Source organism: Antechinus flavipes, chromosome 1 (assembly GCF_016432865.1).
Source record: "Antechinus flavipes isolate AdamAnt ecotype Samford, QLD, Australia chromosome 1, AdamAnt_v2, whole genome shotgun sequence".
Classification (NCBI taxonomy): domain Eukaryota; kingdom Metazoa; phylum Chordata; class Mammalia; order Dasyuromorphia; family Dasyuridae; genus Antechinus; species Antechinus flavipes.
In genome coordinates this window covers 411,832,019-411,847,596 of record NC_067398.1, presented here as the reverse complement: position 1 = coordinate 411,847,596, position 15,578 = coordinate 411,832,019, and the positions used below count along the sequence as shown (strand labels likewise).

At 32.0% G+C, this 15,578-nt stretch overlaps 1 protein-coding gene across 2 annotated transcripts in view; it reads left to right on the top strand.

Moving 5' to 3' along the window:
- The window catches only part of CDH12 (cadherin 12), a 969,321-nt gene that overhangs the window by 850,071 nt on the left and 103,672 nt on the right, over positions 1-15,578 (top strand). For both annotated transcript variants that reach the window (XM_051969878.1, XM_051969879.1), the window contains one exon: positions 1,846-2,013. In XM_051969878.1, the coding sequence (XP_051825838.1) occupies positions 1,846-2,013 (168 nt within the window). The remainder of the gene's footprint in view (positions 1-1,845; positions 2,014-15,578) is intronic.

Genomic DNA, 15,578 nt, shown 5'->3' with positions numbered 1-15,578 from the left:
ATAATAATAGCATCTACCTCCCAGAATTGGGATAGTAATGACTAAATGAAATCGTATTTGTAAGACTTTTAGTACAATGCCTGATGCATAGTAAGTAGGTACTATCTAAATGTTTAGGTGTTATCATCATGATCATGATCATCAGTCATCATCATCATGTGAAATAGTTTTCTAGCAAAATTAAAATTGTATTTCTTCAGAAAAATCAGAATAAATTTTTGAAGTTTGCTGAAGAAGTACTGACATTTCATCTACTTTTGAATTTTCCTTGAATTGTATTTAGAAACATTTGATAATACTGAACCAGAAGGTAGAGAAGTGGACTGTTTCAGTATATAGTACATAGTGAAATGAACTCAATACATACAGAGGGCAAGATTCATCTCTAATTTATTTCTAGCAGTAAAATAAATATAAGTGAAAAAAATATATCTGTGTGTATGTGTGTCTACATATATATTTATATGAATATTTGACAACTAGGTGGCATAGTAGATAGAGTGTTGATCTTAGAGTTTGGTTGAATTCAAATTCACCTCAGACAGCTGTGTGATCTTGAGCAGTTGTTTAATATCTGTTTGCCTCAATTCCTTCATGTATACAATGGGAATAATAATAATAGATGCTATTATTGTTGCCATTATTATTATGCCAGGATTGTTGTAAGGATCATAGATACTGTAAAATACACAGCATAGTGCCTGCCACATAATATTTTCTATATAAATGCTAGTTAGCTAGAAAGTGTAGTAGTAGTAGTAATAATAGAACTAATAGTAGTAGTAGTAATGGTAGAAGTAGTCATTGTAGTAGTGGTAATCATTGTAGGAAGTTTATAATGTCCTTTTTTTTTTTTTTTAATGATGTGAATTACAAAGTGTTCTTACTTAAAGCCCAATGTAGCCCAACTTTCCTTTCAAGTATGTTATATACTCCTCACTTAACTTGATACTTGTGTTATTGTTCAAGGGCCTAGAATGTTCTCTATCTTATTTTAGCTACCTAGATTTTCATATTTCCTTCAAGGTTCATTTCAGCTCAAGTGCCAACTTTATGTGAAGCCTCTCTAAATTTCATCTTTGGATAATGTGTTAATGATGCTACAATCCTCTGAACTGCCCAAGAAAATCAAATGTCTCACATTTTTTTGGTATATAATTAAGTATGAAGATGCTGTCTTTCCAAATAAAAAGTAAACTCTTGGAAGGCAGACTCTATTTCATCTGTATTTTCTTATTCCTAGTGCCTAACATAGAATGTGTAAGTGCTTAAAAAATTCTTGTCAGTTGGTCATTATGTTAATATCACCCAAGTAATTTAATTCATTAAAATAAAGAATAACATTATCACAGTAGTATATACAGAAAGAAAAGATATCCTGAAAACTTTTTTTAAGTCTGTAAGATATGGAGAATTTTATGTAACGTTAACCTTGTATTCTTCTCGGACTGAAACTAAATGGGGCGGGGGGAGCATGTATTGATGTATCAAAAAACAACTATAAAATTGTCACTTTTATCTAGGATGTTGGGATCAACAATAAAAATACCATTACCATGAATAAGGAGAGAACAATTTCATTGTTGATTATTTTGAACAATTTGTGAGTTATTGGGGAGCTAAATCAGAGGGAAGATAATCAAAAGGCTGTGATATTATGCTATGAGTGAGATAGAATGAAAGCCAAAGAACCATTGAAAAAGAGAAAAAGAAAAACCTCAGATATTCTTTGTTAGTTCCATTAGATTTCCCACTTTCCTTGCCACAATGAAGAGCAAGAAACAAATATTGTGTTTTATGGAATTTAATTTTTTGTGATATGTATGTTTTTTTTTTTCCTTGAAGGTGTAATTAGAACAGCCTTGCCAAATATGGACAGGGAGGTCAAAGAACAATATCAAGTACTCATCCAAGCCAAGGACATGGGAGGACAGCTGGGAGGACTAGCAGGAACCACCACAGTGAACATCACTCTCACTGATGTCAATGACAATCCACCTAGATTCCCCAAAAGTATGTTGTGTTCCATGTTAAAAGTCAAAAGTCAATGCAATTGTTTATAAAAATCCTTCAATGTCCAATCCATGTGTACCTGTTTTTTTTTTTTTTAAGAATTTGACAGTCAAGAAAAAGATGTGAATAGACATAAAAAATAAATGTGCCTCATCTAGACTGACTACATTGGATTTGAGCATAAAAGTTTTTAAAGAGAAAATGAATTGCTTAAACAGATAACCACACTTTAATTAAAGGCAAAACCAGTGAGTGTTTCCTTTATTTGTATTTAAAATCAAAAGGACTGTGTTAATAGTCAAGAGTAAATTTTTTCTTGACATTTTCCTGAGTTAAAGGGAGAATTTCTGTGCAAATTGTGTTGTGATTTAAAGATTACTGATAAAGCCACTTATTATAAAATGGCACCATATTCAATTTATGAACTTTTTGCATTTGGGGCTAAATCTATTTCTTTCTCCCCTACCTCTGCTATAAACTTCCTCATCTTAAAAATGAGGGAGATGAGGGAATGGGAGTTGAAGGGCCTTCAAGTTTTAAATCCACAATCTGTAGCCTATTTACTTTACAATCATGATTAATTAAAATGTGAGAATTATAAGAATTTCCTAATGATCATCAGAGTAATATAACACTAATGTTTAAACCATTATGACCAGATGTTTCATTATTATATAATCATTAACATTGCATATTTTTTCTTGAATAACAGTATCATTCTTGCATCTTTATTATGATTTTTTTCCTTTTGAAAATATCACTTTTTTTGTCGTAATGCCCTATATTCTTTTTCAGACTGCATGATCCGAAACTTTTCATTATTATATCACTCCCCCTGTCTCCTACAGATTTAAACAGGTGTTTCCAGAATTCCAGTACATAGGTGATGAATCTCTCACTTGGTACTGTCAAGTGAAATGAGGACTCATATTGCTGTGGAGAACTCAGTGAAATCCTTGGACACCAACTTTGTGTAAACATAACTGAAATTTTTGCTGTTTGTTATGGATCTTCCTTTTAAAGGAAATGAAAACTTAAATAATTGACTAAATCAGCATTTTTTCCAGTTAATATGTTAGTATGTATTTTTTACTTAAAGGTAACTAGTGCTATAACATCAATAATGTTAATAATAATTATAATAATTATAATGATTATTACTATAACTATAATTTGAATAACACCCAAATTTTGAAAGATATTTTATATATTTAATTCATTTGATGCTTTATAGAGGAAACTGAGGCAAAGAGAAGTTAAATCATTTGCCCAAGATAAAACAGCTAAATAAATACTAGAGACAAGATATTTTCCTGATTCCTTAACCTGATTTCTATTCATTGTGCTAAAAAGCTATGAGGACACACTTCCCTTATTTTTTTAAATTTTAAAGTATGGTAAAACATTTCAAAACATAGGAAATAATAAGACAAAAAAAGCCAGATAAGGTATTTTGCATTCTAGGTTAAGGTATGTTTATAGTATAGTGTTATTAATAAGAGATACAGGGTCTAAACAGAATTCCAGAACTCAGGAGCATTTTGTTCCAATAGGTAAAACACTTTCTATATGCAAAGGCAAGAATATTTAAGAAAATGAATCTTTAATAAGGAAGGAAAATGAATTTCATTCTTTAATAACATTCTCTACCATTTTTTTTTGTGGGAATGCAAGATTCTTCAAGAGTATTGTGTTATTTTACATCTTTCATTAAACATGGGATGCTTTTTTACTTGAAATGTATACAACACTCAAGTGATAGAGGGGAATATAACCTAAATGCCTCTATGATTATACCAATTGTTGTGATTTTAGGTTACTTTTACTTATAATTTCAGAGAGGGGGAATGGTAAAGGATAATCTTTGCAGGGGGTAGGTACTTAGTTCTATTAAGAAATTAGTTTCAAAGCTTGGCATAAATTAAAAAAAATAACTTGGCCTTATATCTTTTTTGACTAGTTCTTTCATATTATTCTGTCATTTTAAATCATACAATTCAGAGAAAAAGAATAAATCTGTAAAAAGTGAACCAGTTGCTCATTTCTATGAAGAAGAAAATTTTAAAATATCAGGAGCAATTAAAACCACATATGTGATTTAATAAATCCCAATGAAAATAGTTTTTTTTAACAGAAAGTCAAGAAAGCAGAGTCCCTTGATTCCCCCCCCCCCGCCCCAACACACCTAAATTATATATATAAGTGGGAGATCTGATAAGTGAACAAGACAAATTCTTAGAATTAATTGAATAATCCTGAATACATTTTAGCTGCATCATCATAAAATTAAAAAAAAATTTGACAAATATTGGGCTGTTTTGCCATATGACTTACTTGTTAGGCCCTCTGTAGTATTCATCTATATAAGTAATGAGAGTGGGAATCTGTCTTTCAACAGCCATTGATGCTTTAATCTATTAATTTGGGCAGAAGTTATACACACACACACACACACACACACACACATATATATATATATAACACGTCAAAAACTTTCTTAGAGAAGATAGATTCAAAACATTTTGTAACAATGGTCAAAACTGTTCTCAACATCTAACTACAATTTCTTAACCTTATCTTCTTTATTTCTCTATGTCTCAGTTTCCTTGTTAGTAAAATGAGATTTTTTGACTTATAGCCTTTGATATTCCTCCAAGTTCTAAAATCTATGATTATATTATCTATGAAAAAAAGTATCTAATTTTGGGACCTATTATACCACCAGTGAGTAATTCACTAATAAATATGATTATTATAACACTTAGAATAATGGATTCATAAAATAAATTTTGGCATGATTTATATCTCTGATAAAACTGAAGCAACAAAAGAAACAACAAAAAAACTACCTGATTAGAAAATAGAGAATTTGGGTAGTTTGATGATTTCATGTATTGATTTTCATTGACTAATTTAATTGTAGTTATTCATAATATTAGACAAGATAGACTTGCTATATTGACTGTGACATATTAAAAGTAAATGTAGAACCTGCTCAACTTTAATTATACATGGATAGGTTGGTAGGCATTTAAGAAAATAAAGTTTTCTTTAATTTTCATTTCCCCAGTGAAAAATATTTTAAAAAATATATAATTCATAAAATTATAGTATTAAAGAGGTATGCTGATATAAAAATATTGTTTTCTACTTTAGTTATAAGGAATTTTAAAGAAAGTTTGTATATTGAAATAGTTTTCTGGATTCTAGCTGTACACTTTGGCCATTAAATGAGCTATTCTGACTAAAAGGCTTGCTGGGTCTTATTATTCTTATTAAATTTCCTTTGACTCTGTAAGACATATTCTCACATAAAGCTACCCACATATTGTATTCCTATAGATAGAATCATAAACCCACACATTACTGCAACTTGCTCTGATCTTTGTTCTTTTTTCTCCCTACCCCTCTCAGTCTTTCCAGTCCTGAGTCACTCTCTGATTTGAGATTTGGATGATCATACAGACTGTAAAATGGGACAAATATTGTGTAATGAATAACTGCTAGAGGGACTCCTCTTGAGAATAAAGAAATAAGTCCAAGTGGGAAAGAAGATAGTGACATTTGTTTCAAAAGGTCAAATTTGACCTTGGAGAAAGATAGTGATGATATATTGAGGTAGAACTAAGTCAATACCATAGGTAGAAATTGGAGAACACTTCCCAGTTAAGCACAATTGACCAAGTTTATGAAATATATTAAATTCATGTTAATGCTTTTATTTTATTCTTCTGAAGTTCAAGAATTGAGTTTTAAGTATATATTTTATAAAATCTATATCTCTTATTTAAAAGCTATAGAGGACATTCTAACAAAACCACAGGAAAATTAAACCTGACCAGCTAAAATATTATACACACACACACTACACACACATACACATAATATATATATATATATATACATACATATATATATATATTCATATATCCATATGTATGTGTGCATGTATATATGTATACATACATAGAATGCTTTTGAATCTAAGCCAATGTAATAAGGATACTATTTACTATTACATTTATTATTATTTAGTTTAATTTAAGAAATCATCCTTCATTATATTTAATGAAGGAGTATTTTTTCTAGCATAACAATTAATATCTGAATTTACACAGAACATATAGTACTGTTAAAGAGTAATACATTTAATAATCAATTTTCAAGATTCTGAAATAATATTCTATGGAATACCTCTAATTCACTTAAGATAAATTGTACATTTCTTAAGTCATACTACAAACTATGTATAATTAGGGACAATTCATAGGCTTGGAGGGAAAGAATATACTGGTGGTAGGGTAGCTAGATGGGGCAGTAGATAATGCACTAGTCATGAAGTCAGGAGGATCTGAATTCAAATGTGACCTCAGACACCTAACACTTATTAGTTGTGTGATCCTAGGTAAGTCACTTAACTCTAATTGCCTCAGAAAAAGAATGAATATCCTGAGTGGGATGGAGAAGTATTGGTCCAAGTGCAAACAGAGTCAATTATTCCATAGTCAAATCAAATAAGTTACCAAGGTAAATAAATCAAAAAGTCTAAATTGAAAGTCTAAACTGGAGATCAGAACAGAGATCCAAAATGTTTTGGGGAGAAGAGAAGGAGGTAGGAAAGTTTAACATAATGTAGCATTGAGTAGATTAGAATAATACTGTGGATGATAAGATATTGTAGCACATGATATTGACAAATCACTAGCTCAAAAAAGAGTGTCTTTTCCAAAATTTCTACTAGGCACAATATCTTTTCTGATCACAACAGTGTAGCAAAGATTCTCTTACTCAGATTAGTGCCACTATGGATCATCCTTCTTTTTTTTTTTTTTTTAATTTTTATTTATTTATTTATTTTTTAATAACTTTTTATTGACAGAACCCATGCCAGGGTAATTTTTTACATCATTATCCCTTGCACTCACTTCTATTCTGATTTTTCCCCTCCCTCCCTCCACCCTGTCCCCCAGATGGCAAGCAGTCCTTTACATGTTAAATAGGTTACAATATATCCTAGATACAATATATGTGTGCAGAACCAAACAGTTCTCTTGTTGCAGAGGGAGAATTGGATTCAGAAGGTATAAATAACCCGGGAAGAAAAACAAAAATGCAAGCAGTTTATATTCATTTCCCAGTGTTCTTTTTTTGGGTGTAGCTGCTTCTGTCCATCATTGATCAATTGAAACTGAATTAGATCTTCTCTTTGTCGAAGAAATCTACTTCCATCAAATACATCCTCAAACAATATCATTGTTGAGGTATATAATGATCTCCAGGTTCTGCTCATTTCACTTAGCATCAGTTCATGTAAGTCTTGCCAGTCCTCTCTGTATTCATCCTGCTGGTCATTTCTTATAGAACAATAATATTCCATAACATTCATATACCACAATTTACTCAACCGTTCTCCAATTGATGGGCATCCTTTCATTTTCCAGTTTCTAGCCACTACAAACAGGGCTGCCACAAACATTTTGGCACATACAGGTCCCTTTCCCTTCTTTAGTATCTCTTTGGGATGTAAGCCCAGTAGAAACATTGCTGGATCAAAGGGTATGCACAGTTTGATAACTTTTTGAGCATAGTTCCAAAGTGCTCTCCAGAATGGCTGCATGTGTTCACAATTCCCCCAACAATGTATCAGTGTCCCTGTTTTCCCACATCCCCTCCAACATTCCGCATTACGTTTCCCTGTCACTCTAGCCAATCTGAGTAGTGGTATCTCAGAGCTGTCTTCATTTGCATTTCTCTGATTAATAATGATTTGGAGCATATTTTCATATGGCTATAAATAGTTTTAATTTCTTCATCTGATAATTGTCTGTTCATATCCTTGGACCATTTTGGATCATCCTTCTACTATGACTTTCTAGAAGGTTAAATTAAGAGCATGGTTTAATAGAAGATCATTGGTAGAAGTCCAATGATAAGTCTAGTTCATTCATGTTGAATAGAAGTTTATTTTTTTTAATCTTCAGACCTATATTTCTATCAATAGAATAGGTCCTAAAAGCTTTCTTATCATGTTTCTAGAATGTTTATATTCTTTTTCTCAATCCATTTTTATTAGGAATGAACAATAGCTCAGTACATAACTTTCCAGTTTGAGGTAAGCTTGTCTTAATGAGAACTTGTAATTTGTAGTGTGGGTGTGAAACAGAAAATATTGTCTGTTTTTAGAAGACCAAAGACTAATTACATGAATAATAGAAAAGGATCATATTACCTATCTTACTAATTTCTGGGAAAATCTATTTGCATATAGGATTATAGGACTAGAGACAGAATTGACTTTACAGATAAGGACTAGGCCTAAAAAATCTTGTCCATGTAGTAAGTGATCAATGGGATCTAACTCAAGCCTTAAAATCTGAATTATGTGTTCTTCATACTTGACCACCTAGTTTCAGAAAGTTAGATTTGATCTTATCAACAAAAGGGTTTTTTAGGGTACAATACTTTAGGGTACAATACTAGTTAAGTTCCTATTTATACTGTGTTTCAGCTGTGCCCAGCTTGGACTATGTATTTAATAAATGCTCTTGCTTAAATAGCTAAATTTAGGAGCCATTGTAATTCACTTTGGTAAGTCTTTAATTCTCCCGTGTGGTTAAGACCATATGGACCTTCTGTGTAGGAGTTACTAAAGGCCCCCTTTAGTAGAGGTAGAGAGCTTAGTATGGTTAAAAAAAAATTCTCAGTAGAAACTAAAGAGTATCTTTTTGTAATTAAGTCATTTTTCAGTCATATCTAACTCTTTGAGACCCTATTTTGTAGTTTATTGGCAAAAATGCATGAGGAGTTTGCCATTTCTTTCTCCAACTCAAATAGGATTAAGTGTCTTGCCTAGGATTACAGAGCTAGTAAGTGCCCGAAGCCAAATTTGAACTCAGCAAATTGAGTTTTCCTGACTTTAGACCTGATACTCTATCTACTATGCCACCTACCTGCCCCAAAGTATGTCTTGTATAACTAATGAATTAGGTAGTTATTACAGATTTTTGTTGTCTGGAATATAATTTACTCAGTCTCTTAGTAAGAGGTACTTATAGCTTATGTCCCAGTCATAGCCCCTGAAGATGTGATCTCTCTGTTTCTATCTCTTTTTCTCTGTCCCTCTGTTTCCACTTCTGCCTCCTTCTGTCTCTCTATTGGTTCCTCACATTGCAACATCTGTTTTTCTTCTCTGTTTTTCTCTTTCTCTCAGTTTCTGTGTCTCTATCTCTGTCTCAGTGTCTCCCTCCCTCTCCCTCCCTTTTTCCTTCTCTCTCCCTCCTTTTCTCTCTCCTTCCCTCTCTGTCCCTCCCTCCTTCTCTCTCCCTCCCTCCCCATCCCTTCCTCTTTCTCTTCCTCTCTCCCTTTCTCTCCTTCCTTCCTTCTTTCCCTCCCTTCCTCCCTCTTTCCTTTTATCTCTCTCCACAGCTTTGGCCAAATTTCATTCTTTAGCTCTGGGCATGTTCCTTTGCAGTGAGTAAAGTAAGGGAATTATGATTTAACCATAGACATATGTTTTCAACTAAAATTCTCTCTGAGACCTAGGGATAGCTTGTATATGTGTGTGCACATGTCTTATAGGGGAATGATATATTCTATTTGCCACTGTAGCTCCTAATACCCCAACAATGTATCCCATTTATACATAATCACATTGTAACATGAAGTCTTAAACATGAAATATTTAAAAAACAAGAAGGCAAAAGCAAGAATAACCACAACATAACAACTGAATCATAAACCTAGGTTACAGTCTTCCACCAATCTCTGTAGTATCTGTGAGGGACAGAAGATCCATACAGTAACCTTGCAGGGAGGTCCATGAATAGGGAAACATATCCAAGACAATTAATGATTTTAGACTTCAGGCTGTGATGCCTTTGCTGGGTAAATTTATTTCTATTCTGTCTGCTCCTCTCTGGTACTCATAGCTTTCCTATTAGGCAAAAGCCTGAATCCCTGCTACTCTCAAGACACAAAAGCAATCTTTGTCAATCTCTTTTAACACAGAGACATACTTAAAGTACTAAGAAAAAGGGCTATGCTATTTTAGCTTGAAACAGCTGAAAAGCATCTCATTCCCTTTCTTTTAAGTTGTTTCAGCAGTAAACACTAACTCAAGCATCCTCAAGAGATTTTTCCTCTTTCAGGTTGTAGATTATTTTAGGAAGCAAAAAAACCAGACAACTCTTCAAATGGCCGAGGTTTTTTTTTTTTTTTTTCCCCTTTTTCTTTCCTCCAATCAGAATCTATAAACTACAGATCCTACTTGGCTAAAGCTCTTTCAATTGACTCATTCCTTTTCTAACCAATCCCTTCTCAGGAAAGTAACACTTCTTTTCTAATCATGGTTCCCAGAAAAAAATAATTGTAGGACTTGTCTTTGGATTCACATGGATTCAGATTCCATGTTCTGTTTTCTGTGAGTGACTTCTTTTCGCATATCCTCTTGGTCTAAGTATCCTTTTCTGTTTTTTTTTTTTTATTTTTATTTTTTCTTACTTCATCTTAAATCCTGCCTTCTAATTCTCCAAATTGGAGTATCTCCATCATCACTATCATCATCACTAACAGTTACATGGCATCTACTATGTGTGAGAAACTATGCCAAGCACTTTAAAATTATTTCAGTTGTTCCTGACAACAACCCTGGGAGATAAGTTACTATTCTCCTCCCCATTTTACAGATAAGGAAATTTATGCAAATAGTGGTTAAATGGTTTTGCCAGGATCACACAACTGCTAATTATGTAAGACTAGATTTGAAATCCAGTCTTTCTGATTTCAGGTCTGGTACTTTAAACACTGCACCATCTTACTACATGAATAGTGGGACCTATATCCAATTTATGACGCTAAATGTATAAAATCTACCTTTCTGTAATATATCACTATAACCTTTCTTATATAAACATTCTTTATTCCTCAGTTATTTGATTTCTAGTTAATCAGCTATATTCTTCAGAATTCCAAAAAGTTACATGTAAATAAACTGATGGGAAACAATACACTTCTGTCATCTTTAGTCAAATCCATGCTGTATTTCCAAATAGGTCCTGTCAGTATATTTGATTGAAAAGCAGTTTTTGCTTAGCTCCTCAGAGTAGGCTGTATTTCTTGTTAATACATTTAGCTATAAGCTTCCAATTCTTTTCAAATTGATCTTATTAGTGATCCACACAGAAATGTTCTCCTGTTCCTTTAATCACCGCAAATGTTCACATATAAAAGGACCATTTCATATCTTCAAGAGTCAAGATTTATGTATTTTGTCTATCAGATTAAAATTGAGATTCTGAGGAAAGAACAATCTTTTCTTGGAGAATCATGAATAGTAAAAATGGGAGGTATACTGAAGACCCAATCAAAGTTGATGTGGGGAAAAAAAGACTGAATAGACAAAAGTAATTTTTTGTGAATTTTGAAATACCAATATTGGTAAGAATGTTATCAGCATAGAGTTGAGTAGTTCTTTTTTGTCCTTTTCTCTCATCGGTACAAACTCATGGGACTATCATCAGTACAAACTCATGTTTTTCTCAACTTTCTTTGTCAATTTTAGCATTCTTGATATTACTCTTATAGGATCAGGCTATGCCTCTCTGGTGATTATATATTACATGCTCTTACTTTTAATGCATGTGTATTGAAAGTAGGGGCCACACAGGAAGCCTTTAGTTTAGATCTTGCCTCAGAAAATTTCCAGTTAAGTGACCTTGTGTAAGTTAATTAACTTCAGTCTGCCTCAGTTTTTATCTGTAAAATGGCAAAAATAGTAGCACTTATTTTTTACAGTTGTCATGAGGAAAAATGAAACAATGATTTAAAAACCTTCAAGTATCATAGAAATGCTAGCTGTCATAGGTTTTTTTTTTTTTTTTAAGTTTCTAAGTTGATTAGTAAATTTTCTAATTATTCACATCAGGCTCTTTGGATACAATTTCTCTTTTTTTCTTCATCATAATATGTTTTCTTTATGTTTTTTGAAAAACCTGAAAAACTACTTATTCTTTATGCTTTGAAAGCTGTTTTGCTAAAATGTAAATACAAGTCATATGATACCTGGTTTTACATTCCTTCTGTATCACAAATTCTAAAATGAAATAGCTATTTTCACACAAAAATCCCATCAATTCCCCCCCAAATTTCTATTTCTGCTTATGGGTGAGGATCTAATAAAAATGTGTATTTTTTATTGATTCCTTTACCTTTTGATGGATGTAGTTATCATAAAGTAAGTCAAGAAATTACTATTGCTGTTCTTTAGGCAGAGAAATCTAGCGCATGTCTATGAAATTAGAGTAGCCTATCATTTCCATATTTCTGTGACAGACATGATCTATTTTTTCTTCTATTTCTTCCTTCTCTTTCATGACATCAGCTCATTTCCTGCATACCTAGATTGAGCTGTCTAATCACATTTTCAAGGGTTAAAAGTGATTTAAGAAACAATTATAGTTCCTAGTGTCATAAATTCTCTATTAACAGTCAACATCATTGAATAGAAGTGAATAATAAACACAGAAGAACATTTAATCCCTCCTCTGGAAAGAGGGGAAGAAAGAAAAGAAAGTCAGAATTTTGGATCAAGGAAACAATTTTGGATCAAGAAAATAATGTTATGAAGGTGTCATAATACATTGCTGATCCTTCACAATCTTGATGACCAATCATGCAATATTTTCTTTCCCTATTTTGGATTATAGAGTATGACATATTGGTGATCTCCCCCTATTCACTTGTGCCAATGTCTCAATAATTCTAATCATCTAACCCTTAATTTTTAATTCTATTACTAGTGTTTCAGTTAAAAGATACATTTATAGCAACAGTACTTTAAAAAATTTTACTTTATCTGAAATCACAGAGCTCCTATATGTTATGTGCACAAATGACTATAGAAACAAACAAATAAAAAAAAAACAGAACAATAAGTTAGAACCATGATCTTTTAGTTATGTTTCTAAAAATTACAAAATAGTGTACCTAATCTAGATCAAGGGAACTTTAAACACAAACAAACTCAAAGAGAAGAATTTAAAAGTAGCAAAAAAAAGAAATACCCTGTTGATACAACTTTTCATAACAATTGTTTGACAAGTTAAATAATAGGAATGTAGTTAATATACTCACAGTTTTATTTGAGGTTCCATAAAAATAAATGCTTACACAACATAAATAATGCTGGACGTTTTATCAAATGAAACAAAAACTTCTAGTATAGTGTCCAAATGAGACAGAAATATCTCATAGCTGCATCACCATAGATAAACAGGAAGTAATTGTCTGCTGAAAATAATGATAGATGGTGAGTTGTATGTTATCAATATACTAGTAGATTTAAAAAAATAACACTTCATAATATGCTAGGCACATACACAGACACACATATATACACAAATTATATTTGGAATAAAATTTTCTGAATTCTGTGCCATGAATAAAAATGATGTCCTTATAATTATAAATAAAAGAGCATTTTCAAGAAAAAAGAAAGAAAAAATACATAGAAAATAACAATAAACATTTGGACCATTGCCTAATAAAATAGTACTCTAGAACTTTCTCTATTAATAAAATGTGTTCTCAAAGACTGACAATGGAGAACAAGCCCTAGAAGACACTGCCAAGTTGGAATATTTCAAATACAGATCCAACAATGTAATGAATATCTTTTGCTCAAGAATAAGTCCAGGTGACTCAGAAGCAGAAAGCTAGCCTTTAGTTTTTTGTTTTGTTTTTTTGATTCATGCATTAATATTTCCTTTAGTATATGAAAGCATAGACCATTTTTGAAATAGGTAGAGTATAAAGGGACGCAGCTGGTATTATTATTAATTATTTAATAAAATATTTATGTTTTTAAAAGGTAATGGCAGGTGGAGAAACATTCTATCTATTCTGAGAATAAGGTGATGTTAGATGATTTCTCTCATCCAACTAAATGTTTCTCCCTTCCATCACTCATTTTACCCCAAGGGGGGGAAAAAAAACTATTAAATTGAGACTGGCTATTAATAACTTTCCTTTAATTCCATTAGTTTTGTTCAAAGGACTTTTCAATGGAACCATGTCTGCCCTTCTTTTAAGATCTTAACACCTAATTGTTTCTCTTTTAAGATGTGAGTTCAGTGATGCTAAGTGAAATGAGCAGAACCAGATCATTATATAGTTGAACAACGATGAAGATGTATTCTGATGGAAGTGGATTTCTTTGACAAAGAGACTTAACTCAGTTTCAGTTGATCACTGATGGACAGAAACAGCTACACCCAAAGAAAGAACACTGAGAAATGAATGTAAACTGTTTGCATTTTTGTTTTTCTTCCTGGGTTATTTCTACCTTCTGAATCCAATTCTCCCTGTACAACAAGAGAACTATTCGTTTCTGCACACATACTGCGACATATTTAACATATATAGGACTGCTTGCCATTTAGGGGAGGGGTGGAGGGAGAGAAAGGAAAAATCAGAACAGAAGTGAGTGCAAGGGATAATGTTGTAAAAATATTACCCTGGCATGGGTTCATTCAATAAAAAGTTATTATAAAAAAAAAAAAAGATATGAGTTCAGATCCTGAGTCTGAGATTACTATGTAATTAAGCATTCTGTATCTCACTTATCTGATCTGAGAGTTTTGGATTCTATGATCTTCAAAGTCTGTTTTACTACCAAATCCTATTCTATAAATATATTTTATAAGCAACAGTGCAAATGTGGCTCTTTAGACATGATAAAACCAAAATATTCATCTCCAAAGGAGAAAAGATTAAAAAGTTACTTTTCTAGGCATATAGTCATTAAAAAAAACTACAAAATAACATGTTTTAGCCTTTTGGGAAAGATAAAAGGCATTTTTTGAGTCTCTCACCATAGCAATCTAAGCACGTAATGGTCAATAAATTAATCAGTTAAATTTAGCAAAATTTTGGGACTTAACTGTTATAGAATCTTAGAAGTATCTGACTTCTTATATAAAAAGCTTTGTACATGTTTGTAGCTATAAAAGAATCCTGTTTTGAAGGTTTCTGTACCTATGAGTTTAATTTTCACTTAGTCTCTATCTAGACCAAGAGTTCTTAGCCTAGGGTCCATGAACTGTTGTGTTTTTAAAAATATTTTCACTACTAACTATTTGGTTACCTTTGTAATTTTATATATTTTATTTTATTCTTTTAAAAATGCTACTTTAAAAATGTTTCACCAAATGCCAAATATAACATAAGAAAAAAAAGTTTCAAGCCTTTGATCTAGTATAAATAACAAGGTCTTCTTTGTGAAACATATTTGCTACTGCTCCCCTCCCCCAATTCCCTCCTTCCCAGAATATACTTTGAAGGCATTTGAAATACCTTGTTGTTATTATGTCTGACTTTTCATGACACCATTTGGAATTTTTCTTGGCAAATATAATGGAGTGGCTTGCCATTTTCTTCTCCAGGTCATTTTACAGAGGAGAACACTGAGGCAAATAGGGTTAAGTGACTTACCAAACTCATTCTGCTATTAAGGGTCTGAGGGTAGATTTGAACTCAGATCTTCTTAACTTCAAGCCTGGCATTCTATT